At 46.4% G+C, this 26,160-nt stretch overlaps 1 protein-coding gene across 3 annotated transcripts in view; it reads right to left on the reverse strand.

Moving 5' to 3' along the window:
• Window positions 1–7,366, reverse strand: part of TMEM131 (transmembrane protein 131) — a 176,082-nt gene extending 168,716 nt beyond the window's left edge. For 2 of the 3 annotated variants that reach the window (XM_037898658.2, XM_043537576.1), the window contains exon 1: window positions 7,048–7,360. In XM_037898658.2, coding sequence (XP_037754586.1) covers window positions 7,048–7,198 — 151 coding nt within the window. In that variant the 5' untranslated portion in view covers window positions 7,199–7,360. Of the gene's footprint in view, window positions 1–7,047 lie in introns of all 3 variants that reach the window. The other variant, XM_037898654.2, reaches the window with a different exon arrangement.
• Window positions 7,367–26,160: the final 18,794 nt, after the last annotated feature.

Below are 26,160 nucleotides of genomic sequence, written 5' to 3' on the forward strand. Positions count from 1 at the left end.
TATCAGTTAACCAGTTTTAATCCATTTAATACGTACTACACTGATGTCAAACTGAGGACCCAAAAACTGAGGCAACCAATGAACATACAGCCCATCAAGTATCCAGCTAATTTCTTCACTCTTCATCTTAGATCAGCAATTTTTAACCTCTTCAGTCTGTGACTCACTAATCACAAATATAATTGCATGACTCATTGATACGACAAGCTATAGTGGAAGTCATCCAATTTTACAACGAAGGAAAAAAAACATTTGGAGAAGATGTGTCCAATAGACGTGGTGTGGACTGAAGCGAAGGGGAGAGGCAAATTTGTACATGAAAGAAATAACAGTTTTTAAGCAGCATTAGTTTTCATCTCTGCACTGGCTCTTCTCTTACTTCTCTCACTTTCCTTTTTATCTTCTTCCCACACTTCCCTGCTCTACATGGTGTGTCTGCCTCAGGCCCTTTAATCTGGGAAGGAAGATGAGTAGGGTGGAGGTATACATGCATGAGCGATGGGGAAGGGGAGGGCAGTTGGGAGAGCATACAGGTAAATAGTAAAGAACGAACATAAAGCAACAAAGAACATTTTGACTACTGTTTACTTCCATTAGCCCTGCAGAGCCAATAGGCAAGTGAATGAGCTAGATTCTGTTCTGGCTTGCACTTCAACAATCACAGATCCTTCAGTTTGCAATGCATGGCCCATAAAAGCCCATCTTTCGTTTTCAGATTCCAGATTGAGTTGCAGAGCTTATAGTAGGAAACGTAATCTTTGTACTTGTAAACTGAGTGGATCTCATCTGGGAATCACTGAGAGAACACAAATATGGAACCAAAAGCCAAGTCATGTTTTGAAGCAGAACTGCACTTTAAAAGTTAGCTAAATATGTTGTACAATAGATACCCAACATGAATTTTTATATGAAATTGTACTGCATTCAGCCAATACCTTAATTAAAGTTATCCAAATGGCTCAATGCAGATAATTCAAAAATATTGCAATACTGATGACTTGGATGTCATGTTGATTAAAACTAAAAACATCAATATATATTAACTGTATTACACCACTACATACAGGCTTGAGCACAGTTTGGGACCTTACTTTGCTAGGCACTATACCAGTGGTTCCCAAACTTTAACAACCTGTGAACCCCTTTCACAGAAAATGTCAAGTCTTCCAAACCCCCTCCTAAAAATGAATATTTCCAGGGATTTTCTCCTTTACCTGAGTATAAATTATAAAAGCAGTGATCTTGGAAATATAAAATTTGTTTATGACATGCTTATTACACACAATTTATTATCTATCATTACAGTATTTTTATTACATTATGAAAACAGCAACACTCTTCCAAGGTCTCACTTTCATAGCTTGTATCACTTTGAATAAGCCTGTTATAAGACAAGGCTCCTATGTTTCATCAAGGAGCATCAGATGTGAAACAGCATGAAGGTATTTAAGAAGCCAACTCGAAGAGTTCCTCCTACACAAGCATTGAGGTCTTGAGCAGTCCAGGCAAACAACGCACGTTACAACAAAGCTTAAACTTGTTCGCCACAATAATTTTAAAAACTATACTAGCTGTCCATTTAATTTTAAAAACAGCAAAAAATATCCACCTTCCTTTCCATTTCTTATAAGGAGTCTTGAAGTTTATATCTCCTCAGTGTGATAGATATGCTTGCTTTGATCGGCTTAGTTCTTGGAAGTCCAGGGGCTCCGGGCTGCTGGCCCCATGCTGCCTGGAGTCCCTAGGGACAGCTTTGTCCACCATTAGGGAATTTTCCCCCCCGAGAACCCCCTGTAACATTTCGCGAACCCCAGTTTGGGAACCACTGCACTATACAAACACAATAATGAAAGAGCTCCCGGAAGAACTTACAGCCTAAGGCCCAGAACTTGCAATTTGTTGACTTTAATGGTGCTCCATGAGCACAGCAGTCTGCCTGCATGCAAAGAATTGCAGGCTTGGGGCCTATACACAGAAGACAAAGGATGGAAGGAGAAACAGATATCTAAGTGAAATGACTTTCCAAACGCTACACATCAGGTCAGCTGGGAGTAGAATCCAGGGCTCCTGACTCCCTATCCACTAGACTATGTTGAATATTGGAAAAGGTATGGAAAAGGGCAACAGAAATGACTAGGGATATGGAACAGCTTCCATATGAGGAAAGATTAATAAGACTGGGACTTTTCAGCCTGGAAAAAGAGATGACTAAGAGGGGATATGACAGAGGTCTGTAAAATCATGACTGGTACGGAGAAAGCAAATAAGGAAGTGTTATTTACTCCTTCACATAACACAAGAACTAGGGGTCACCAAATGAAATTAATAGGCAGCAGGTTTAAAAAAAAAGAAAAGAAGTAGTAGTATTCCTTCACACAACACACAGTCAACCCGTGGAACTTTTTACCAGAGGATGTTGTGATGGGCAAGACTATAATAGGGTTCAAAAAAGAACGAGGTAAGTTCATGGAAGATAGGTCAATCAACGGCAATTAGCCAGGATGGGCAGGTATGCAAAATCATGCTTGGAAGTGTCCCCAGCCACTGTTGCCAGAAGCTGGGAATGGGCAACAATGGATGGATCACTTGATCATTACCTGTTCATTCCCTCTGAACACCCAGCCTTGGCCACTGTCAGAAGACAGGATATTGGGTCAGATGGACCATTGGTCTGACCCAGTATGGCTATTCTTATGACTACACTATCTACCATATTTAATTTGGCTAACAACGAAAGAATATGGGTTAACAGAACCAGTAACTATAAATGACAACCATGACCTAACCACTTACTATTCCTTTCTTATTGATACAAACAGAAATGACAAACTTCCTTGGCTGAAAGTTCTTAACTTTCATCATACATTAAAACAGCAAGATGTAGCACAAACCACTTAGCTTTCCAATTATCTATAATTTCTCAGTGACAGGGTAAAAATGTACCACTCTGCTTCACTAACAGTTGTTTGCCTCATGTTGTTTATTATTTTGGTGCGCTAATTCAGTGTAACAGAATAAGCATCCTTTGAGTTCAATGTTGAGTTTGCTATACCAGATTATATTTTGGACTATCAGGGTCACAACTTTAGTGTTAAAGTAAGTTTATTTTATTGTGCCTTACATTAATTTTGAAAGCAGCATACGAGAAAACAAAAAAAGGAATGAAAATGTTTTAGTATTTTTTTTAAACATTGTAGAGGCTTTTTCTCTGTGGTACTCATCACTGTAGTATCTGAGCACCTCACTAATATTAATGAATTTATGTTTATGATGCTCTATGATGTAAGGAAGTATTACTCTTCTCCTTTTATAGATGTTAGCAAAAGCATAGAGAGAAAGTGACTCACCCAACTTCACATGGGAAGTCTTCAGCAGGGCTGAAAATAGAAGAGAATTTTCTGGGTCCCAGTACAGACCATCTTTTCTATCTTTAATGGTAATCTTAACTACCATTTATGTCCAGTTGCTATCTTTCAAAGATAAATATGAAGGACTTTAGAAGAGTAAGTCAAACGTGCAAAGGTATTATTTGCTCATGTTGACTTGTCAGTTGTTAGGTTTGTTTAAATAAAAGCTGTTCCAATGTGAGCACTAAAGAGCATCTTTAAGAGATACACTTTCAGGGACTAAATAAGCTATTACCAACAGGAGAGTGGGTTTGTGTGTGGGGGGAAAAAAAAGGGGGGAGAGGGGGAGAAAACCTGGATTTGTGCTGGAAATGGCCCACCTTGATTATCATACACATTGTAAGGAGAGTGATCACTTTAGATAAGCTATTACCAGCAGGAGAGTGGGGTGGGGGGAGAGAAAACCTTTTGTAGTGGTAAACACCCATTTTTTCACGGTTTGTATGTATAAGAACATCTTCTGTATTTTCCACAGTATGCATCCGATGAAGTGAGCTGTAGCTCACGAAAGCTTATGCTCAAATAAATTGGTTAGTCTCTAAGGTGCCACAAGCACTCCTTTTCTTTTTGCGAATACAGACTAACACGGCTGTTACTCTGAAACCTGTCAGCTACCTAACAGTCATGCTCTCTCTGCTCCAGTCTTGTGAAATTGCAGGAAAGACAACTATCGGAAGTTAACCGAGTAGTCAGGTGCCCATTAGTCAGCTGCAAAGCAGGGATTTTGTGCTGCATTATTCTGGAAAGTTGTTTTCCAGGGTCAGCTTTTGTATAAAAATTATATATTGAATACAAAGAGAACAAATACAAAACAACTGTACAAGTTGAAGGTGAGGAAAATGCTGTCAATAAGCTGAATGGCAGAGGTTCCAAATCAACTGCTAGAAAGCAACATTAAAACTCTTCCTGAACGTGGCCTGGCTCAGACTTAGATAAACTTCCATCAGGCACGGATTCCAGAGACTTATATTGAAAGCAAGGACTAGTACCACTTCGATGCCTTGCCAAGTTTTAGACCTTGACTGGTTAGTAACCAAAAAACTGGAAAATATCAAATGATCTTGAAATCGCCATTTGACAGTAGAGTAGGACACCTTCACAACAATAAGAAAGGAAAGCCTGAACCACAGATAGCTGCAAAATTTTAAAGAAGAGTAGTTAAATTTAAGTTTTTTGTCCTTATGGCTGATGACAGAACCTTCAAACTGAGTGAATTCAGTATTTTCTTACTCAGCTGACCAATTCCAGTCCCTCTGCTACTTCCCCAAACAACAACAATTAAAAAAAAAGAAAGATTAACAGCATTCTGAAAAGTCTCCCTGATGCTCTTCAGAACCATATGGGTAGTAATGACAATGACAGATATCAGTCAGTTTCAGTCTGGATATGGACTTCTATCCACTTTAAGGCTGGGCTACACAATTTTTGTACCACTATAACTAGCTTTGTTTAGAAACTGATCTAGTTAAAGCAGTGCGAACTTATACTACCGACACTGTTTACAACTGTATAAAGGTGTTTGTAGCAGTATAGCTTATTCCCATAAATATGATAGAGGTCCTGTATCCAGGAGTTTTTCTTGGTAGGTAAACCTTAAAGCTTCATTGTTCACTTTATCCAGGGCTTCCAATCCAGGCGACATGCAAAAAAGCAAACAACAAAAAGGAGTCTTCTAGAGAGCATGGATGTCAAATTCACTCTGTGGAGATGACTGAAGTATTGCTGGGGTACATTTATAGGCATAAGTTAAACGTGCTTGTCAGTTTAACTATTGATGCAGGTATACTATTTTCTTGAAAGAACTCAATTGCACCTGCTCAAACTTTGGTCTTGAGTCTCAGATTGCATTTATTTCTCAGAGAATGTCAATACGGAATTGCTCAAACACTGAGGGTGATCAGCCCTCCTAAAGAGTCAACATAAAATAGTGGTCTTAAGGTGGCACTAACTCTAGGGCACAGATCAGTGGTATCGCATTCGGGGATTATTTCAATTAAGAGCTGTCTAGATACAGGTAAGCGAAAAAACACCAGAATGATTATAACCAAACACCGGGCACGGAAATAACCACATTTTGGAAGTGTCTACATTTGAACTACCCAATGACTGAGAAGACACCACAGTTATGACTGCTGGGTCTATGAACACCCCACACTCAAATGTTACATTCCTTACACTTTTTTTTTTAAAAACCCAAACACTAGGGATCCAGCCAGCTCTCTGCTGTGATTCTGTCGCTATCATACCATATCAACACTGCCACCTTAAAATCTACAAAAACAAATGATTAGGTAATTATTAGAATTGATTCCTTGATTAGAAATGGAAGTGTAGCTAAACATATGCTGATCTCTGTGTATATGACACTGGGGTCACATCCCCCATTTCTCCAGCAGAAACACCTATGCTGCTCTCTCCTCACTTCAAAACTGGAGACTATGGCTCTTGGCCACCTGTCTGTGTTCCCCCTGACCTGCTTGTACTTCCCAATTCTCTACCAGTCTCCCTCTTTCTGGGCTTCTATTCTGACATATTTCTGCCCTATCCCTTGTACAGTATGTGTACCCCCACTTCTTGCTTAACCCAGGAACTGCTTCAGCATCTAAGCCACCACAATGTCAATTTATACTATAAACAGTAACACGGATATTTAAATGTTGCTTTTTAGACACTTAAAGACAACTACCTTTTTACCTATTCCATTAGTCCCCTCCACAATAGGAGAAGGCACAGCTCAGCAGCTCCAACAAAACAAACGTAGCATTTCGGGTCAACCCATATTAGAAATAAAATGAGCCAAAAAAAAAAAAAGTGGTATAGGAGTTTTCAAAACACCAAATTTAAAAGCCTTTTCCTGAATTTCACCAAACTCAAACAAAAAATACCCTCTATCCTACACAGTGTCTAGGTTCAGCCTGCCAAAAGTTCTGGGGGACGGGTGGATGTCAATCTCTCAGTGGAGCGGTGGGGGGGTATCTGTGCAAAAGCGTCTGATAATGGGCAGCTGCCTTCGAACTTAAGCGTGGGGAAGCGCCCGCAAGGGAAGGTGTTTTACGAGGCGGCACCAGCTTCCCCCTGCCACTGCCTCAGGGGAAAGTCCCGAGGTGAAGCCCATTCACAAGTTCACCTCAATGTCAACGGCCTCCCGAAAGCTTGCGGACAAGCCTCAACGGCCAGCCCTGACCCCTGCTTCTCACCCCCCCACCCTCCCCCATCTACCCGGACCCCGGCCCGGGCCCTGGCCTGACCCCCGGGCCGAGGCGGGGCGCGTCAGAGCGGCAGTGACAGTCCGGGAAGGGCGGCAGGGAGACCAGCCCCAGCCTGTGAGCTGGCAGCGGCCGGGAGGAGAAGCGAGGCGCTGCGAAGGGACACCCCCACCCGCACAAGGGCCCGGCCGAGGGTGGCAGCGGCCCAGGCACTAGGGGGGAGGGGAACCGCTTCCCCGGCTCAGCTGCCGCCCGCGGCTGGAGCACTCCGGGTCCCAGCAAACCCCTGAGCAACCGCCCCGGGGGACCCTCCCCAGCCTGGGCCCGGCGCAGGCTGCCAGGATCGGGGCCCCGCTCTACGGCCAGGCCCCAAACGGTAACGACGGAGCCCGGGAGCCGGCGCGGGGGGGTGGAGGGGCGGCGGCGCCTCTCACCTTCCTGCTCGGCCCGGGCCGTGTGCGCGATCAGCGCGAGCAGAAGCCGCAGCACCGCTCCGAGCCGGGGGGCCCCGGGCGCCCGGCGGGCAGAGCCAGAGCCGGGGCCGCGGCCGCGGGCCGCCGCCGCTACCTCCCGCCTGGCCGTCATGGCGCTGCTGCCGCGAGGTCGGTGTGTCGGCGGGGCCCTGCGAACGGGGCTCCGGGCTCGCTGCGTGCCGGGGCGCGTGTGAGTGTCAGTCACGGCCGGGGCTGGCGGGCGCCTGGCGCACACACACACAACACCCCCTCCCACCCAGGTAGGCAGGGGGCGGGCCCGGCCCCGCCCCGCCCCCGCCGCGCGAGGGAGGGGTGGAGGGGGAAGCCGCCATCTTAGGTGAGGGCAGGGGAAGCGCGACACTGTGCGGAGCGGCCCGTGCGGCCGGAAACCGCCTACTCCTCCCGCCGGTGTGAAATGATTGGCGGTGAAACTCCAGGCCCTTTCGACGCCACAGAGCGGAGGGCGTGTGCTGTGAAACTAGCCGAGGGAGGGCCTTCGTGCCCGGCGTCAAGATGGCGGCGGGAAGCGCACTCCTGTCCGCCGTGCAGCTCGACGCTCTGTCCCTGCCGCTGGCTACTCTCCATGGTGCCTGGGTCCATTCTCTATCCCCGCCTCCCGCCCTGCCCGCGGCAGCCTGAGGGGAAGGGGAGGGTGGATCAATGAGTGGGGGGAAGCTCAGCTGCAGAGACCCCTACAGGCTTGGGGGAGGCCGTTTCCTACAAGGAAGGAGCTATTTCCCCTTGATTTTGTCTCTTTCCCACCTCAGTCTATTGTCCCCCTCCTGCTTTAAATGCGGCTGGAGGGTGCTGCCCTGAGAGCCCCAAAAGTGGCAAGATCTGCCTGACAAGGTGCTGAACATGTGGGTCCTGCCCCTGGTGCGGGGACATTAATAGGTCCACAGGGCATTGCACGGGAGCAAATTGTCCCTCCCCTCTGACTGCATGGCATGGTACTCTGTGGGTATGTGAGCAATAAAAGGCGAACAGCAAGGGAATTACCACCTCCCCCCCGGCTAACGCTGTTGGTGAGGCAACTACATGATGTAGTGCAGGAGCTTGTATTCCTTTTGCAATGTGTGAAAATTTTGTCATGCCAGTAAAAAAAAATTCACATTTGAAAATTTGTAGTGCAAATTTGAAATACAGGGGGATGCTAGGTGTAATGTCAATATGAGAGTATTAAGCCCTGGGTATGTAGTACAGCCCAGGCATAAACAATACAAAGGGAAATTCGGTCTCCATGCACATTCAGACAATTCCATGGCTTTATATGCTAAGACTATCAATAAGGAGGCCACGTGTGATCATCTTCTCTTCTAGGAGCTGATCTGAGACCATCAGTCATGTCACATAAAGTGGGTCACTGAACAGCTTTCACTAGCAATGACTTTCATTCACTGCTGACCTGGGAAAGATTAGAGTGAAAAATTGAATATGACCATACCCATACCTTAATCATCCAGTTCCGCACCACAACAGCATTTTTAACCTCTCTTGTTAAGGTTGAATTTCTTGAAATCACATCATTTTTAGAAACTGGAAAAGATTCTGGAGCCCAAAGGGGCTCTAATCCCAGGTTAGCACCTTGTCATTCTGAGGCATGTATTGTGTCTGTTGAGTCAGGGGGAAGTGATGGAAACAGCTACAAGGATGGTTGGGAGTTTTTTTGTTTAGAATATCACCAGGTTAAATCATCACTGCAGTTCACAGCCTATTATTGTTCAATTTTTAAGTTCTCAGCCATTTAGGCTTTTTTGCACTTTACACCCACATGACAGCATGGACTTTTATCTAGTAATAATATACTTTGGAGTTATTGGTGTTATACTTTTCATTTTTTGTTTCTTATTGTTGTCTAATGATGCCCGGGCCACCTTGAGACTCTACAGTCTTTCGTTCTTGCTGTTCACTAGAGATACAGTCACACTATAGCAGGGATGGGAATGGCACTAATCTCAAGGGGGAAAGGAGGAAATGAGGTATTATGCACACCTGAAGCCTCTACATCAGTGGTTCTTAACCTGGGGTGCATGCTCCCCCTGGGGGTGCAAGATGCCCTTTCTGGAGGTGCAAGACTCGCCAGATTTTTTTAGAAGGTAAATCATCGAAAATACAAATTAAGCACAGGCACGTAAGTACAACTACTTTGTTTCATCAAACCCATGTATTTATTAACATTAATAGTTAAAAAATGTATACTGTAATATACAAACAAAAATATATCTAGGTTTAAAGAACTGACCTACTTCAACAATGCGAGAACATACTTTGATTTTTGATAAAGGGTACGAGAATGTATTTTGAGAACCAAAGGGGCGCAGGCTGCAGTAAAGGTTAAGAACGACTGCTCTACACAGACAATGTCATCAGTTACACAAATCTCATAGAAACTTACTGCATAGAGAAGGGAGTTAAAGGCTTCTCTGTGTCTCTGACCAAGTCCTGGGCAGTCAATGCTAGTGTTCGGAGCAGTGGTGGTCTGGCCTAGTATCTGGAGCAGAAGTCAAGATCCAAGAATAGGACCTGGAATCAGGAACCAGGAGTCAGAGCCAAGGGTCAGAGCTGAAGTCAGGAGTCAGAAACTGAGGAGTGCTGAACCAAGGCTGGAAGAAGGCTGGGAACAGGGCAGGCATAAGCATTAAGCAGCCATGTGCTAAGTGCTACAGGTAGGTTTGAGAGCAGACCTTGCAATGCTGCTCAGCCAGTCTGGCCAATTAGACATTGCAGCTGTGGTGCTTGCTGATCCCAGGCCCAGCTGTAGGCCCTCATTCCTGACAGAACCCCTCCCTTTTGAGGACACCTCCCAGAAGCCCTAGGGCCTGGTTTCTCAGGATGAGCCCAGTCATAGGCCCCGACTCTGTGGGTGCTCCAGAGAAAAATTAGTGGGTACTTAGCACCCACGGGCAACCACACTCCCTTCCGTCCCCCCCACTCCCACCTGCCGCCAGCTCCCGTCGATCAACTCCTCCCCTCCCCTTCCCTTCCAGCACCTCCTGAACACTGCGGAACAGCTGTTCAGCAGCGTGCAGCAAGAGCTGGGAGGAGTGGGGATGGGGTGCGTTTGGGGGAGGAGATGGAAAGAGTCAGGGCAGGAAGAGGTGGGACAGGGCTTCAGGGGAAGGGGTGGAGTGGGGGCGGGACCTGGGGCTGAGTGTGGGTAGAGCACCCTGGTGGAAAATTAGAAGCTGATGCCTGTGAGCCCAGTGGAAGTCCTGTAGTAGGTCTGGGGTGTGGATGTGTTCAGCAAGTTCCCAAGATCAGTCATCCAGATCATAGCCCGTCCAGTTCACCAGGTAAGGGAGTTTTTCCCTAACTCACCGGGAGTTAAAGATTTGCCAGATTCATTTATTCTTGCTCTCTAATGGTTCTGGGCAGTGGTGGTGGGCTGGAGTGATTTGTAGATATTCTCGGTATGTAGCTTAAGGAGGGAAATGTGAAATATTGGATACATCTTGAGTGAAGCAGGTATTCATAGCTCAAAGGCTACAGGATTGACCTGTTCCAAAATCTTGAATGGGCACAAGTACTGATAATCGGGTTTGGCTGACAAGTGGACCAACTTGAGGTTCTGGGACAGTAGACCTTGTCTCCCACAGCTAGTTGAGAGAGGTCCCACAGCCTTGGTCATTATGGTGTTTGTAAGTTTCCTTTATGGATATCAATTGTTCCTGGAGTTCTTGGTGTAGGTGGGCAGCCCAGCCTACGGCTGCAGGTACTGGGGAGTTCATGGGTATGTCAGGATGGAATTGAGAATGAAAACAGTTACACAGAATGAGCTTTGTTATGTCGAGGCATGGATTGCATTGTTAAAGGCGAATTCCGCATAGTGAAGCGGAGAAAACCAGTCATCCTGGGGGTAATTCAAGAAACAGTGTAGGTACTGTTCTAGAATCTAGTTGACTTTTTCTGTTTGCCTATTGGTCTGCAGGTGGTAGGCAGAGAAGGTGTTAGACTTTATGCTGAGAAGCCGTTGAAATTCCTGTCCAAAATGGGAGACAAACTGGGGGCCACAGTCCAGCATGATGCCAGTTGGTAGTCCATGGTAGGGGAAGCTATCTGTGCCCTTGAGATTGAGACAGCTCCCCAACAGAGTCTATAGATACAATAGACTAGGGTTGCTGGGGAGGGGGGGTGGAGGGAATGGGCAAAGGCTGGAGAAGGGAGGGAACACACAACCTTTTGTAGTGATAATCAAAGTGGGCCATTTCCAGCAGTTGACAAGAACGTGTGAGGAACAGTGGGGGGTGGGAGGGGGAAATAAACATGGGGAAATAGTTTTACTTTGTGTAATGACACATCCACTCCCAGTCTTTATTAACTTAGACCCTCCCACAGCCCAGCCCAGGCCCGCTGGAACTAACGCGGCCCAGGAGAGGCGCCTCTCCCCCAGCCCAGCTGCAGCAATAGAGGACTGGGAGGAGTCATCTCTCTCTGCCGCAGCCCTGGGGAAGCCTGCATCCCAAACTCCTCACCCCCACCCCACCCCAGAGCCCACACACCTCTGCACTCCAACCATCTGCCTGAGCCCCCTTGCGCACCCCAAATCTCTCAACCCTGGCCCCACCCCTAGCTGGAGCCTTCACCCCTAGCTGGAGCCTTCACACCCTGCACCCAACCCTCTGCTAGGATTGCCAACTTTCTACTCACACAAAACCAAACACCCTTGCCCAGCCCCGCCCCTTCTCCAAGGCCCCGCCCCCGCTTACTCCATCCCGCCCTCATCACTCATTCTCCCCACCCTCACTCACTTGCTCATTTTCACTGGGCTGGCTTGGGGGCTTGCATGCAGGAGGGGGTGAGGGCTGCGGGTGCAGGCTCCTGGGTGGATCCAGAAATGAGGAGTACAGAGTGCAGGAAGGGGCTCCGGGCTGAGGCAGTGGGTTGGAATGCAGGAGGGGGTGAGGGCTTCAGCTGGGGGTGCTGGCTCTGGGGTGGGGCCAAGGTTGATGGGTTTGGGGTGCAGGAGGGTGCTCTGGGCTGGGACAGGGGGTTGGAGCATGGGGCGGAGTGAGGGCTCCAGCTGGGGGTACGAGCTCTGGGGTGGGGAACCTTTTGTCTGTCATGGGCCATTGACCCACAGAAAAAAAATCAAACACGGGCCACTCACCCACGGGGGGGCAGGACGTGGAGGTTCAGGGCTTCCCCCTGCAGCCAGACGAGCCAATGCTCACAGCTCCTGCCCCATGCAGGGGCTCTAAGGGCTGGATGAGATTAACCACGGGCCATGCCCTAGGTTCCCCAACCCTACCCTATGCATAGGAGCTGGAGGGGAGACTTACCGGCTGCTTCTTGGGAGCCGCGCGGAGCGGAGGCTAGCAGGGAGCCTGCCAGCCCCGCTGCATGGCACCACCAACCGGTCAGTCAGCAGCCCGGTCAGCAGTGCTGACCAGTGCCGCCAAGATCCCTTTTTGACTGGGTGTTCCGGTCGAAAACTGGATACCTGGTCACCCTACCCTCTGCCCCAGCCCTGATCCCCCCTCCACACCCCAAACCTCTCATCCCTAGCCCCACCCCTGAGCCCACACCCCAACCCTCTGCCCTAACCCTGAGCGCCCTCCCGCCTCCCAATCCCCTCATCCCCGGCCCCACTCCAGAGCCCGCAACCGCAGAAAGAGCCCTCATCCCCCCCACACCCCAATCCTCTGCCCTAACCCTGAGCCCTGTCCCATACTCTGTACCCTTTGGCCTCACCCCCAGCACACATCACCTCCATATTGGTGTACATAACAAAATTTATTCCGCATATGGACATAAAAAATTAGAGGGAACACTGGCATCCACTTTCTCCAACAAGATGATGCTGGCCTTAGCAGGATCCATCCCAGTAGCCGACCCATTTCTACTCCCCTTCTTTACCTCCTTTTTTTTTTTTTGTTAGGCTGCTCGAACTGTCACTCACCAGGTCATGGGTGGTCACTCCTAGTGGTCGGAGCAGTGGTGATCCAGCCTAATAGTTGGAGCCAGACTCAAGATCCAGGAGTCAGAGCCAGAGTCAGGAACCAGGAGTCAGAAACAGAACAGGGTTGGAGCAGACTAGAGCAGGCCTGGAGCAAGGCTGGAAACAGGGCAGGGATAGGACTGGAGCACAGCTGGAAACAAGGCAGGCACAAGAGCGAGCACAGCTGCAGGCATAAGCGTTGAGCAGCCACTGGCCAATGGTACTGCTGAGCTTAAGAGCTGTCTTGGCAACGCCAGTCAGGCGACCTGGCTAACTAGGGGTTTCCGTTGCAGTTAGCTAGCTGATCTCCAGAGTTAGGAGACGAAGCCATCCAGCTTAGCGGAGGAGAAAAGAGCTTGCAGGAGGCAGAGTGCAAAGGGTCGAAACTTCACCTTTAAATGTGACAGATGCGGCAAAGGTTGTCTCTCTTGAGTGGGTCTCTTCAGCCACGTTTGCAGCTGCCATAAAACCAACTGAGTAAATTCTTTACCTCTGAGGGGTGCATACCCATTGTCTCTCGGGACTGAAGGATGCCTACTAACTAGCTAGCTGATCTCAGGCCTGGCTACAGGCCCTCATTCGTGACATTCTGTAAATCCCAGGCTGGAACTCCATAGCCTTTTGGTCATTGTATTGAAAAGGCTTACATCTGATTTGGTGACCTAGTATTGCATGCCTTTAACAGTTTTGAGAGCCACCCAGTGCACACCCAACATGAAAGAGCATGAGCAATCTTAGAGAAATCTGAGCAATGCCCACTGACTTCAGTGGGAGATGTGTCTATGCACCAAGAAGCATGATGTGGCCCAAGAGCTTTTAGCTTTCCCTAGAAAAAGAACTTTGAAAGAGAAGTGTTTTTTTACCCGCGAAAGCTTATGCTCAAATAAATCTGTTAGTCTTTAAGGTGCCACTGGACTCCGTGTTGTTTTTATGGATACAGACTAACGCAGCTACCCCCTGAACTTTGAAAAAAGATGTCCTTGGAGCAATTGTTTGAATGTATTATACTGCATGATCTCACCCTTAATTATTGCCGCTTTAATCAGTCTTCTGCTGCACACAGGTGCTCTTTTCTGAAAAATAAACTATTTTTCTACTTCTTATATTTTAAGTCCACTGTTAAAATACTCAGAGGGACAGATTTTTGTCACCCTTACTCACAGTGTAGTAAGACACATGCACTGATCGTCGGCGCCTTAGGTGCATGAGACTCCAGTAACGATCAAGTGCTGAAAGAATGCGGAATCAGTCAACACTATGCTTGGCTGATGCTGCAACTCATGGTGTCGGACGCCATCGGCTAGTTGAGGGACATCTCCATAGAACACATCACTGGACATCAGCAATGCCAGGAGGGATGAGCTGGAGTGCTGATGAGAAATGCAGTCAGGAAAGTAACAAATACTTTCCTCATGGATTGTATTTTCTAAATGCACAACCAACCTAATTCTCAATTACTGAGAGTCAGTCTCCACTCATTGATATATTTTGCTTTCCACAACCAAATCTCCTTATAACTTTTCACGAGTGATGTACCCAAGTATTCGGATTCTAATATCTAAACTGTATTGTTAAATCTATTCACCAAAATTTGGGTTATTGCTGATTATGTACTCTATGTATCATATGACTTTAACAACTAACTTTGTATTTGTGGATAATCTAAGCACTGTACCCAGATGTACAGACACTCTTTTCCCAACCTATGTATTATATAATTCTTTTAACGTTAGCTTTAATAAAAATTCTAAATCTGTTCTTTCTCTGTAAGAAGTCCCCTTGGAATCAATGGACTCTCTAATGAAGGTAGATGGCAAAACCTATCTCAGAATGAAAAGGTGGAAGCACCAACTGAACATTTGATGGGAAAAAAATTAATGGCAATGAAACATGCAAGAAACATTACAAGTATAAACAAGTCAGGGTTTTATATACCTTAAATGTAGCATTAAAATGTTCGCTGTTTTTAAATGCTCTATACATAGACTTTCTGGTCGGATATTATGAAATGGGTAGAAAAGAAATAGCTCTTGGGACATATTCTCCCCTTCATCTTTGTCCAGAACTCCCACTGTTTTCAGTAAGAGTTCTCTGGAGGCAAAAATAGTAAAATAGGGCTTAATGTCTGTAAATGATAGAGAAGGTATTCTGTTAAGATTTATTCCTGAATTCAGCTGATTATACTGTATCATAAATGCTTGATGCTCTACAGTAGGTTGCTGGATGGTAGATATACAGTATTCCTATATATTAGAAGTTCAATCTTTGTTCTCAGTTACACTTAAGTAGGAGCAGGATGCATTAATATATTTTGATGGCAGGGAAATCATTTACTCTCAGTACAAAAGTATCCTTTGATCCCAGTGAACTACAACAAAATATACTGTCAAGTTTTTTATGGAAAATAACTTCTGATTATAAAGCAGAGAATATAGCTTTTGGGAGAGTGTACGTGTTCTGTGTGAATAAAACCCTGCTGCTCAACCAAAATTACAGCAATAATTACACAATTAAGTTCAAGAAGTGCCACAATCAGATGATAAATAGGGAGAGCCAACTGCACAGAAAAATATCAGTCATACAGGTTTTGCAGTGGCCAGCCACACCCTAAGCATTGCTGTGGTTGTCAGCTTTGTTAGTGTAAGTGACAGAGAAACAGTACATTGAAGAACACAAAGGACACAGGTGTTATATTGGTTGTCAGCCTTGAGGAGATAGGGATAGATCTGAGCTACCTGCTCTTTGCTCCTGTAAATGTGTTGTAAATGATTAATTCACGCTTCAAGCCTTCATTTTCTTCTCTTGATAATATTCACTGAAGTAAGCGAGATAGGCAGGAAAAAACAACTGCAGATCATCCAGTCCATTTTCCTGTCAATGGATTTGCTCCCTACAGCACATTTTCTAGCATTTTTTCCACTCCTGTTTTAAATGTCCTAATTGAAGGGGTTTCAACCACTTCCTTTGGAAGATTGTTTCACAGCCTATTGCACTTCCCTGTCAGGAAGTGTTTCCTGATATTCATTCTAAAATTTCCCTTTCTTAATTTCATTTAATTACTCACATCCATGTGGACCTGTCTAAATACTTCCACTCCGTCCTTATTGTTTACATTATTTAAATATTTGTAGATCGTTAACATGGCCCTATGTAGTCATCCTTTAACAAAATTGCATATTTAGCTGTTTTAATCTTTCCATTCCTCCAGATAATTCTTGTAGCTCTTCTTTAAACTGTCTCCAATTTGTCAATATCTCCTTTATTTGGTGGAGCTCAGAAATTAATTCACTGTTCCAGTTGTAGCCAGACAAGAGCCCTAGAGGGTTTTGTCTTGACTAGGAAAAGTGATAGCTAAACCTGAAATAAATAAACACATATTAGGTAATCCTACTTAAACTTGACCTTTTTCCCAGTGTAGATGTAGGTAAACACCTTGTATCTTGATTTAGCTGGCTGAGTTGTAGCCTACTAGGCTCCAAAGCCAGAGAGAGAGAGAGCGGGAGTGGGACCATTCTCTCTCTATTCTGTGAATTGATGTTTCTGTATGTGCAGCCCAAAAGTGAACTGGCCTTTTTGTTGCAATAATGCATCCCAGAATCATGTCAGATTTGCAGTACTTTATCACCCCATGTCTCTTTCCGGATTACTGCTTTCCAGGTTTTTTCCTCCCATTGATTATTTGTGTGTTTCAGATTATTTTCCCCTCAGACGTACCAGGCTGCATTTGCCCAAATGGGGTCTCATTTTGTTATGTTCTGCCAATTTTTTATAATCTATTTAGAGCCCCTTATATTCTTCTCTGTTCTCACATATATCTCCAGCTTCTCACAATTTATTATCTGCACATGTTATACACATGCTGCTTGCCCCTATCTTCCAGATCATTTCCAGAGTCTGATACCCTTACACTGAGTAGCACCTTACTCCATGAGTAATTTCCATTTACTTCAGTGGCATTGCAGAGTAACATGCTACAAAGGGCACGTCTACACTTGCAAATTTACAGCATCAGCAGTTAGAGCGCCACTCAGAGAGCACCGAAGGAAAACCGCTGTTGTGTGTTCACACTGACAGCTGCCTGTGCAATAGTGTGTTCACACTTGCGGCACTTGCAGCGCTATTCGGGCAGCTATCCCACAGAGCACCTCTTTCTCTTTTACCGCTAAGACTTGTGGGAAGGCAGAAGGGGTTGCTGGGCATCCTGGGTCCTGTCCCAATGGCCTGTGATACATTGCATCGCATCCCAGCAATCCCTGTGCTTCCGTCTGCATTTGGTGCCATCTTTCAACTTTGTGTACTGCGCGCCCTGCCCTGCCTCTTTTGGGCTGCAGGAACGGATCTTGAGCTGTTGACCAGTATGCTGCTCACACTGACCAACACATCACGAGTGGCAGTGGAGTTATTCCTTAAACTACAAAGGCAAGAGGAGTGCGACATTGATCTCTCCACGCATACTAGCTATGACACGAGATTGCTTGTGGTATTCACGGAGGTGCTGACCATAGTGGAACACCGCTTTTGGGCTCAGGAAACAAGCACTGAGTGGTGGGATCACATCGTGATGCACGTCTGGGATGATGAGCAGTGGCTGCAGAACTTTCGCATGAGGAAAGCCACATTCATGGGACTGTGTGATGAGCTTGTCCCAGCCCTGCAGTGCAAGGACATGAGAATGAGAACTGTCCTGTCACTGGAGAAGCGCTTGGCGATTGCACTGTGAAAGTTGGCTACTCCAGACTGCTACCGATTGGTCGTTAACCTGTTCAGAGTGGGAAAGTCGACCGTTGGACTCATGTTGATGGAAGTGTGCAGGGCCATTAATCGCATCCTGCTCTGAAAGACCATGACTCTGGGCAAAGTGCATGACATTGTGGATGGCTTTGCACAAATGGGCTTCCCTAACTGTGGAGGGGCGATCGATGGCACGCACATTCCAATTCTGGCACCAGACCACCTAGTCACCAAGTACATTAATCACAAGGGGTATTTCTCAATGGTTCTCCAGGCACTTGTGGATCACCGTGGGTGTTTCACAGACATTAACGCAGACTTTCTTCCCTGACCAGAAGATCACCATAGGGGAAGTCAAAATTCCCATTGTGATCCTGGGAGACCCCACCTACCCCTTAATGCCGTGGCTCATGAAGCCATACACAGGGCAACTTGACAGCAGCAACGAGCGGTTCAACAACAGGCTGAGCAAGTGCAGAATGACTGTGGAGTGTGCATTTGACCATTTAAAAGCCCGCTGGTGATGCCTGTATGGGAAGCTGGACATGGCCGATGACAATAGTCCTATGCTTATAGCTGCGTGCTGTACGCTCCATAATATTTGTGAAGGGAAGGGTAAAAGCTTCACTCAGGGCTGGACTGCAGAAGCTCAGTGCCTGGAGGCTGAGTTTGAACAGCCAGAGACCAGGGCTATTAGAGGGGCACAGCGTGGGGCCATAAGGATCAGGGATGCTTTGAGGCAGCAATTTGAAGCTGAAAGCCACTCATATTGGTTGCTATGCTCAGGATTGCAGTGCTTGTAATGCTAGGAGGTGATTGGCGCACATGATGCAAGAAGGGGCCTTAACATAATTGTATGTTGCTTTGCAGTGCTCTGTTTGCTTTCACTTAATAGAATAAAGATTGCTTTCAAACACACACAATTATTTTATTGAAAGACAACAACCAGAGGAGAGAGTCAAATAAAAAATATCATCAGCAGGGAGGGGGATGGGGAAATGGAAGGTCTCAAGAAGAGGAGGGGTCCCGGAATGGCTGCAGATTTGTGTATGTCCAGGGATCATACCCAACCTTCTCCTTTGGAGTATGATGCATCAGGTGCTGTACTTCTGCAGGGCCAAACTGCAGAGAGATGGGTGTTGAGTGCAGTGGGAGTCCACACTGCTGGACTGTGAGGAGGGAAGAGTGGAATGCTGTGGGTAGAGAGTGGAGCCAGGAGGTTGATAACAGTGTGTTGGGGGTGGGGGTGGGGAGGAAGAGTTTTGGTGCATGGGAAAGAGTTTTGCAACAGCAGCTGCAGGGGAAGGCAGTCGCGGAGCTGCTCGGTTTGAAGAGCTAGTATCGCCTGGAGCGTGTCCCCATGGCGCTCCATAACTGTTAAGAGCCGCTCCATGGCTTCTTTCTGGTGTGCCGCATTCTCCGTTCAGTCCCTCTTCTTGCTGTCCAGCCACTCCTTCAATTCTTTTTTCTCGGTGGCGGAGTACATCATAACCTCACACATAAAATCCTCCTTAGTTCTTCTTGGGTGCTTTCTAATTCTGCGCAGCCGTTCTGCCGCCGATAACAAAGAGGGAGGCTGGGCTCCCAAGGTCATCTCTGTGAAGTTTAAATGCAACATTTTACAGCAGCAGTATTGTTTGCCACACAGACAACACTGTTTCAGTGCTTTAAAACACGGCCAGTACTCACGCACCTGTCACTAACTGGCTGACCCCAGGCAAGCCTACATGAGCCACAAGACCCCCAAAATGGTGAGTAGCCACAGGGCAGAGTAAATCACTGTTCCCTGACCCTGCTGTATACTGGGCACGTGGCTCTTGGGCACTTGGGGAGAGCCAGCACTGTAGCGGGGGGTTGATGATCATTCCTGTCCCCACACTTTCCACAAGAGGTGATCATTATGGAAGATATTTTGCTGCTGAGGGTGAGCAGGGAATCAAGGGAGGGTCTTCTCCAAGCCTGTGGCTTCCGCCCTGGCCCCTATGTGGCTAGCCTGTGTGCAGCAATGGTCCCCCCACCCATCATGGCAAAGAGGCGCAGGAAAGTTACCGTTAATGGGGCAAGAAACAAAGCAGCTCTGCCGAGGAACCTGCGGCAGTGGACTGCCGAGTATCTCCATAAGAGTTTCCAGGAGATCTCTGAGGGAGAGTCCCGTGAAGTGAGGGAGTCAATCAACAGCCTGTTCCACCACTCAGTCTAGGCATGAGGTGGGAGACAAGCCTGCTTTCTGCAACCCTCCTGTCCCCAACAACTCGCTTCAGCAATTCCCAAAATCAGATCCACTTACCAGAGGCCTCCTGTCCTGTTTGCGCTTCACCAAGATTCAACTGCTGTGACTGGCTAGGGTCCTCCAGGGTAGAAAATAGCTCCTGACTGCATGCATCTCTGGCCTCCGAGTCATCCTCTGCCTCTGGGTCCCCCTCCTCCTCTTCGTCCAAGATTGCCTCCTCCTGGCTAGGTCCACTCTCGACTGGCATGCAAGCCAACGAAGTATCCACAGGGTCCTTTGCAGTGGAGGTGGGGTCACCACCGAGTATCTTGTCTAGCTCTTTGTAGAACTGGCAGCTCCTGGGCGCAGCACTGGAGGGGCGGTTTGCCTCCCGCACCCTGTGGTAGGCATTCCGCAGCTCCTTCACTTTGACCCTGCACTGCAGTGTGTCTCGGCCATGGCCCCTTTCTATCACGCATCTAGAAATCTGTCCACAGGTACCATAATTCCGATGGCTGGAGCACAGCTGGGACTGGACAGCCTCCTCTCCCCAAATGCCGATGAGGTCCGGCAGCTCGGCATTGCTCCAAGCGGGGGATCACTTGGTGAATGGAGCAGGCTGGAAAGATGCGCTGAGACCACTGCACGCACCACTGAGCAAACAGGAAGGGGGCTTTCAAATTTGCAAAGGAATGTACAGGGTGGGGCTGACGGTTGGTCACCTGAGGGCAGAGCAGTAGAGTTCAAACCAGTGACGAGAGATGTGAGAACAGGCATTATGGGACACTGCCTGGAGGCCGATCGCAGTACTGTAATCGACCACGGTGTCTACACTGGCACTGCAGTGCTGTAGCCCCAGCGCAGAAAGCTCTACGCCTCGTGTCGGGGTGGTTTTTTAGAGCATTGCATCTGTGCAGTTTCTGCACACTAAGCGGCTTAGCAGTGTGTACACCTTGGGAGTGACAGCGCTCAAAGCTGCTTTACTGCGCAGAAACTTGCCAGTGTAGACAGGGCCTCCGTGTAAGTAAGAGGATCAGAATCTTGCCCTAAAAAAATGGTCCTAATACCAAACCCTGTGGACTCCACTAGCCACTTACACTCAAGCTGATACTTTGCAACTTATTACTCCACAACAGAAATAAGTGGGTTGAGGTGGGTGGAAGTTATTTAAAGGGCCAGTTGGGAGAAATTGGCTTTAGGTTACAACCTGCTGTACTTTCCTTATTAACTTCAATTAAATGTAAGGCATTGTTTCAAATGCTGTACTAACAATCCCAATATATTACATCTACCATGTTCTTTTCATCTACTAATTCTGTAATTCCATAAAAAAATCAAGTTTGTCAACTTTTATTCTTAGCATACCCATGCTACATATGGCTTACAATTGCATTATCCACTAGATATTTAGTAGTGGGATTTTTTTTTTAAATTTGAATTTTTCTTCTATCATATCTAAATTAAATTACTCGATAAATGATATTAAGTTTCTTCTTTATTAAACTATTGAGAAAAAAATTAAATGCTTCACTTTCAGGAATGTAATATTTTAAAAAGTAAATGTAATTGTGCAATAAATTACTTTGTATGTAGAGAGAGATGGCCAACTTCTGATCATCGTGGTAATATACCAACCACCCTCTGTTTCACTGAAGTTACCATTTTAGCACAGGCCCTGAAAACACATAACATTGCAGCCACAGAGGTATGGGAGCAGGGTTTTAGCTTAAGCCTTTGATGAAATGCCACCAATTTCCTCTTAAAAAAGAAACTAAAGAGTATTCTGTCTACAGTAATGGCCCCTGTAGTAGCACTATTATAAGCAGTGCTGTTTGGGCTGTCACTGTAGATACAGCACTATAATGGCTCTCCTTTCTTCATCCCACTCCTACAATGGAATGCTCTTGCCTGACAATCCTGTGGTTGTGACTGTGCCTCCAGTATGTTGCTCCTCAGCTCTTGTCTCACACATTACCTCAGTAACTTCATCTCCCATTGTATGCTGCTCACCCTGGCCTTAGTCCTGCAAGGTACTGATTGCTCTGGCTGCAAGCTAGTAAAACACTTAAAAGCTGAATTAACATTAAGCACACAAGTAGTGCCAGTGAAGAGGACTTACTCATATACTTACACTTCAGTAAGGCTTAAATGTGTTGCTGCATCAGGATCAGAGTATTTAATACCTGGCAGGATCAAACCCCAATGATGCAGACAGAACCTCAACTACAGCTTGAGCACAGTCCCCAAAGTGACCAATGAGAAAGTTATTGCAGGTGTTATAAATCTTCCTCTAGGAACATGGATTCTATGATGTTCCAGTCCTTTGATGGTCCACATTGCAAAAGAGCAAGGTTTTTGATGTGATATCTAGGACATTTCATGTCATTTAAGTAGAGTGTCATAAATTTGCAATTTTAGTTAAATAAAACTCCACCTAAGTGGAGATATACACCAGGGTTCAGCAACCTTCGGCACGCGGCCTATCAGGGTAATCTGCTGGTGGACCATGAGACATTTTGTTTATGTTGACTGTCTGCAGGCACGGCCCCTCGCAGCTCCCAGTGGCCGCGGTTCGTCATTCCCAGCCAATGGTAGCTGCGGGAAGCAGCGCAGGCTGTGACCTGTGCATGACTTGTACTATATACCCCTGACTGACTGCTCGGGCGGCCCCTGGGCCAGCTGCACTGGCTACTGCAGAAGTCATGGAGGTCCTGGAAAGTCACGGAATCCATGATTTCTGTGACCTCTGTGACAAACTCGCAGTCTTATACCTCATTTCCAATTCGCATAACCAATAACATTGCAAGGATGTCCTAATGCTAACAGGAGATCAGCACCTGGATGAAGTTGGGTGGCTCCTACTCCACCCAAGAAAGAACAACTGACTTTAATGGGAGCTTCTAGATAATCAGCACACTTGAAAATCAAGCCACTTATTCAAGTTCCTAAATACAGATTTAAAAGCTAATTTTAGGCAACCATGTTTGAAAATCTTGGTCAAAGTTTATTTGATGCCTGATTAAATTCAAATCCACATAGAGCCCGAATATTCATGGGAAGTAAAGGGATCTTCTCTTAATATTGTCTCTGTCAGTTCCTAAGCGGAATAAGGCCACAGGTTGGGCAAATAAATGGGAAATGCATCAGTGACTGTACCATAAATGTGTTGTTAGTTTCACTTTTGTTAATCATTTAGTCTCTGATCCTGCAAGCTGATCTCTGTACTGAAGACAGTGGGGCTATGGGCTAACACTGGAGTCTGCCCATGTGGATCAACTTGTAGGAGCAGGACCTTACGTTCTGATTTTATAATTTGATTAATGTTTTGTCACCAGGAAGGAACTGATTCTATTTGTCCCTATCTTATTTATTTTTGAAATGTTTGCTTTTAATTTAATTTAATTTAATTTAATTTTAAAAAATCTCCTACAGGAGAGCTCAGAGCTGCTGATGTTTCTATTGACAGGGTCCTCTTTATACCTTTCAGGGGACCAGGGCATTTTCTTTGCTTCTGAATTCAGCTACGTATTGTGTGATATTAAGACTGAGAGGGTGGATGTCTGGATTTTCCATCCTTCTCAGATAGTTTGACTCACTCTCATAGCTGGCACTGCTTTGAGTACATGCTTCTGCTTTTTGGTCTTCTATCTTTTATTTTTGTTCCTTGCAGCAGCATATTTATTATGGTTCTCCATCAGTGATTGACTTCCTCTTTGCCCTGTGGGTGGACCTCTCTTTCAGTTCTGCATTTTAAAATCTTGACTCTGATGAGATCAAGGGGGTAGACTGACACTTGCACCTCACATGTGGCAGCACTGCAGTTCTCAAAAGATGTTAATGGTCACTGACATTTTGTTGTTACAGATTGATTGAAGTGCCTTGCTGCAGATGCAAAGCACTTACTATCTCATCTCTCAGATCCCCAATAACTTTCATCAGAATATATGCAGATACTTACAAGTGAGGGTTAGCCCCTAGTCTGTGCCAAATGTACTTGGTCTGAGCCACAGGGCCTAGGCTTTTAAAGGACCACTCAGTCGGGTCTTTCTTGTGCTCAGCATATACTTATGACCTCCCAACCTGAAAGCCAGTTCAACCTCTTTCACCCTTTAAAGATTAAGTTGAGGTTCATTTGCTTTTGAATTTCCCTTTGATTTTTTGCAGATCTTGGTGTATTCTACAGTGGATTCCAAGGCCCATCTACAGTGATCTACAGTGGATTCTGAGGCCCATCAAATCCCAGTCTTGGATAATCTGGTGTGCTCTTGAGTGTGATATACCCCACACTTCCTTGTACACAAACGTGTACAAAAATTCAAAGGGGAGATAGTGACAGGGGCAGGGAGTTGCAGTGGGATATTGGGCCAGGGATGTGGTTGCATTCATGAGTGAGTTTGAACTGGGAGTGGAGGTCCTCAAAAGCCTATGGTCCTTATGTGGCTTAATGCTATGCAGGCCTAAGGGGTTCTGTAGATATTTCTGTATCCTCTCTCTTGAAAAGCAATTCTGTAATTTACTATAATCCTTCTTAGTGAGTCAAATCAGTTCTCCCTATGCCTTCCACAGCAATAGTACTATCGAGTACTAAGAGAGAAAAGGCAAAAACTAGTCCTAATTAGTGAGGATACTGCTTTCAAAGGATGAAATTCAGCTCTGGTAGAGATTCAGAATAATGCCCATGCAACACTTAATTCCCTCTTAATATCTCAAATTCAGGTTTAAGTGAAGCTGAAGTGATACCTATACCTTGTGCTGGCCCTTTGCACAGGGATGAGTTCACCCCCTATGAAGATCTGAAAACGGGATTAGAAAATGCAAAGCACAAATACAAAGCACTCGATATGGGGTGCTGAGGCAAAACCAAAGAAGGAATGAAAACAAAACAGGTTTCAAATATTAAATCACTTGAAAGGCTCTTTTCAAAAACAACTCCATTAATCCCCAGCTGGACTCTGTGGCTCAAGAACAAACAGCCAGCATCAAAATCCAAACCCACTTGTGCAAAGGAGGGGTAGGGGGGAAACAGGGAATACTGAAACAGGACACACTCGAAAATTCTGAAAACACCCTCAGAGGGGGGATTTCACAAGCAAAGCATTTCCAGTGAGTAGGCTCAGCGTCAGTGTGACCCAGATTAGATTTTGGGAGGGAGAGTAAAGGCAATAATCTGATCTCAATTATTTTGGTGGGAAAAGGGGCGATAAAAAGTTCTGTAAGTGCCTTTGTCCTATATTAGAAAGGGATTTCTAAAACAGCAATACCTTCCCTGGCTGTATTACAATGGCTCCGCGAGCTGTGCAAGGGTAGAGCCACCCAAGCTGGACAGGTTATAGCACAGGTGCTGACTTCCTCTGTTCCCAGGGGATGCTTGACTCCCACTCTCCCCCAGGCCCTGCCCCCACTCCAGCCCTTCCCCCGAAACCCCCACCCATCCCACCTCTTCCTGCCCCTGCTCCTCCTCCTCCTCCTCCTCTCCCTCAGCTCTTCCTGAACACTGCTGAACAGCTGATCGCGGCGGGTGGGAGATGCTGGGGGGCAGGCGGAGGTTCTGATCCACAAGACTTCCAGTGGGTGCTGTGTACCTCTATTTTTTCCCATGGGTGCTCCAGCCCCAGAGCACCCACAGAGTCGGCACCTATGGGTCAAAGGGTAGTGACCAGATGAAAAAGAGTCCACTGATCCTACAGGCTGGAGGTTGTGTGGAAGCCCAGCAACCTGTCCTCATAAAAAAATTAAGTCTGAAGGTATATGTACACTGCAGTTGGAGTTGTAAATTCCAGCTTGGGTACGTGTACATGAGCTAGCTTTGATTGAACTAGCTCACTGAAAAGAAATCAGTGTAGCCACAGTGGCTTGGGCTAGTTGCCCAAATACGTACTTAGGTTCTTGTACAGGATTGTATTTGGGCAGCTAGCCCACACTGTTGCCCATGCCACCGTGGCAACACGATTTTTTATCGTATTAGCTCGATCAAAGCTAGCACGTGAATGTCTACCCAACCTGGGAATTACATCTCCAGCTGCAGTGTAGACGTGCTCAGAGAAACACAAAAAGGGCATTATTCTGGCAGCAGCATGATAGACAGGGAAAGCCTTGTTCATGCCTGAAGCAACATCTGACAGTGATGCAAGGATTATCAACAATAAGATCAAACAAATAAAATTCATAAAAATAAATTCTCATGAGGGGCAAAACA

This window comes from Chelonia mydas, chromosome 1 (assembly GCF_015237465.2).
Source record: "Chelonia mydas isolate rCheMyd1 chromosome 1, rCheMyd1.pri.v2, whole genome shotgun sequence".
Taxonomy (NCBI): domain Eukaryota; kingdom Metazoa; phylum Chordata; order Testudines; family Cheloniidae; genus Chelonia; species Chelonia mydas.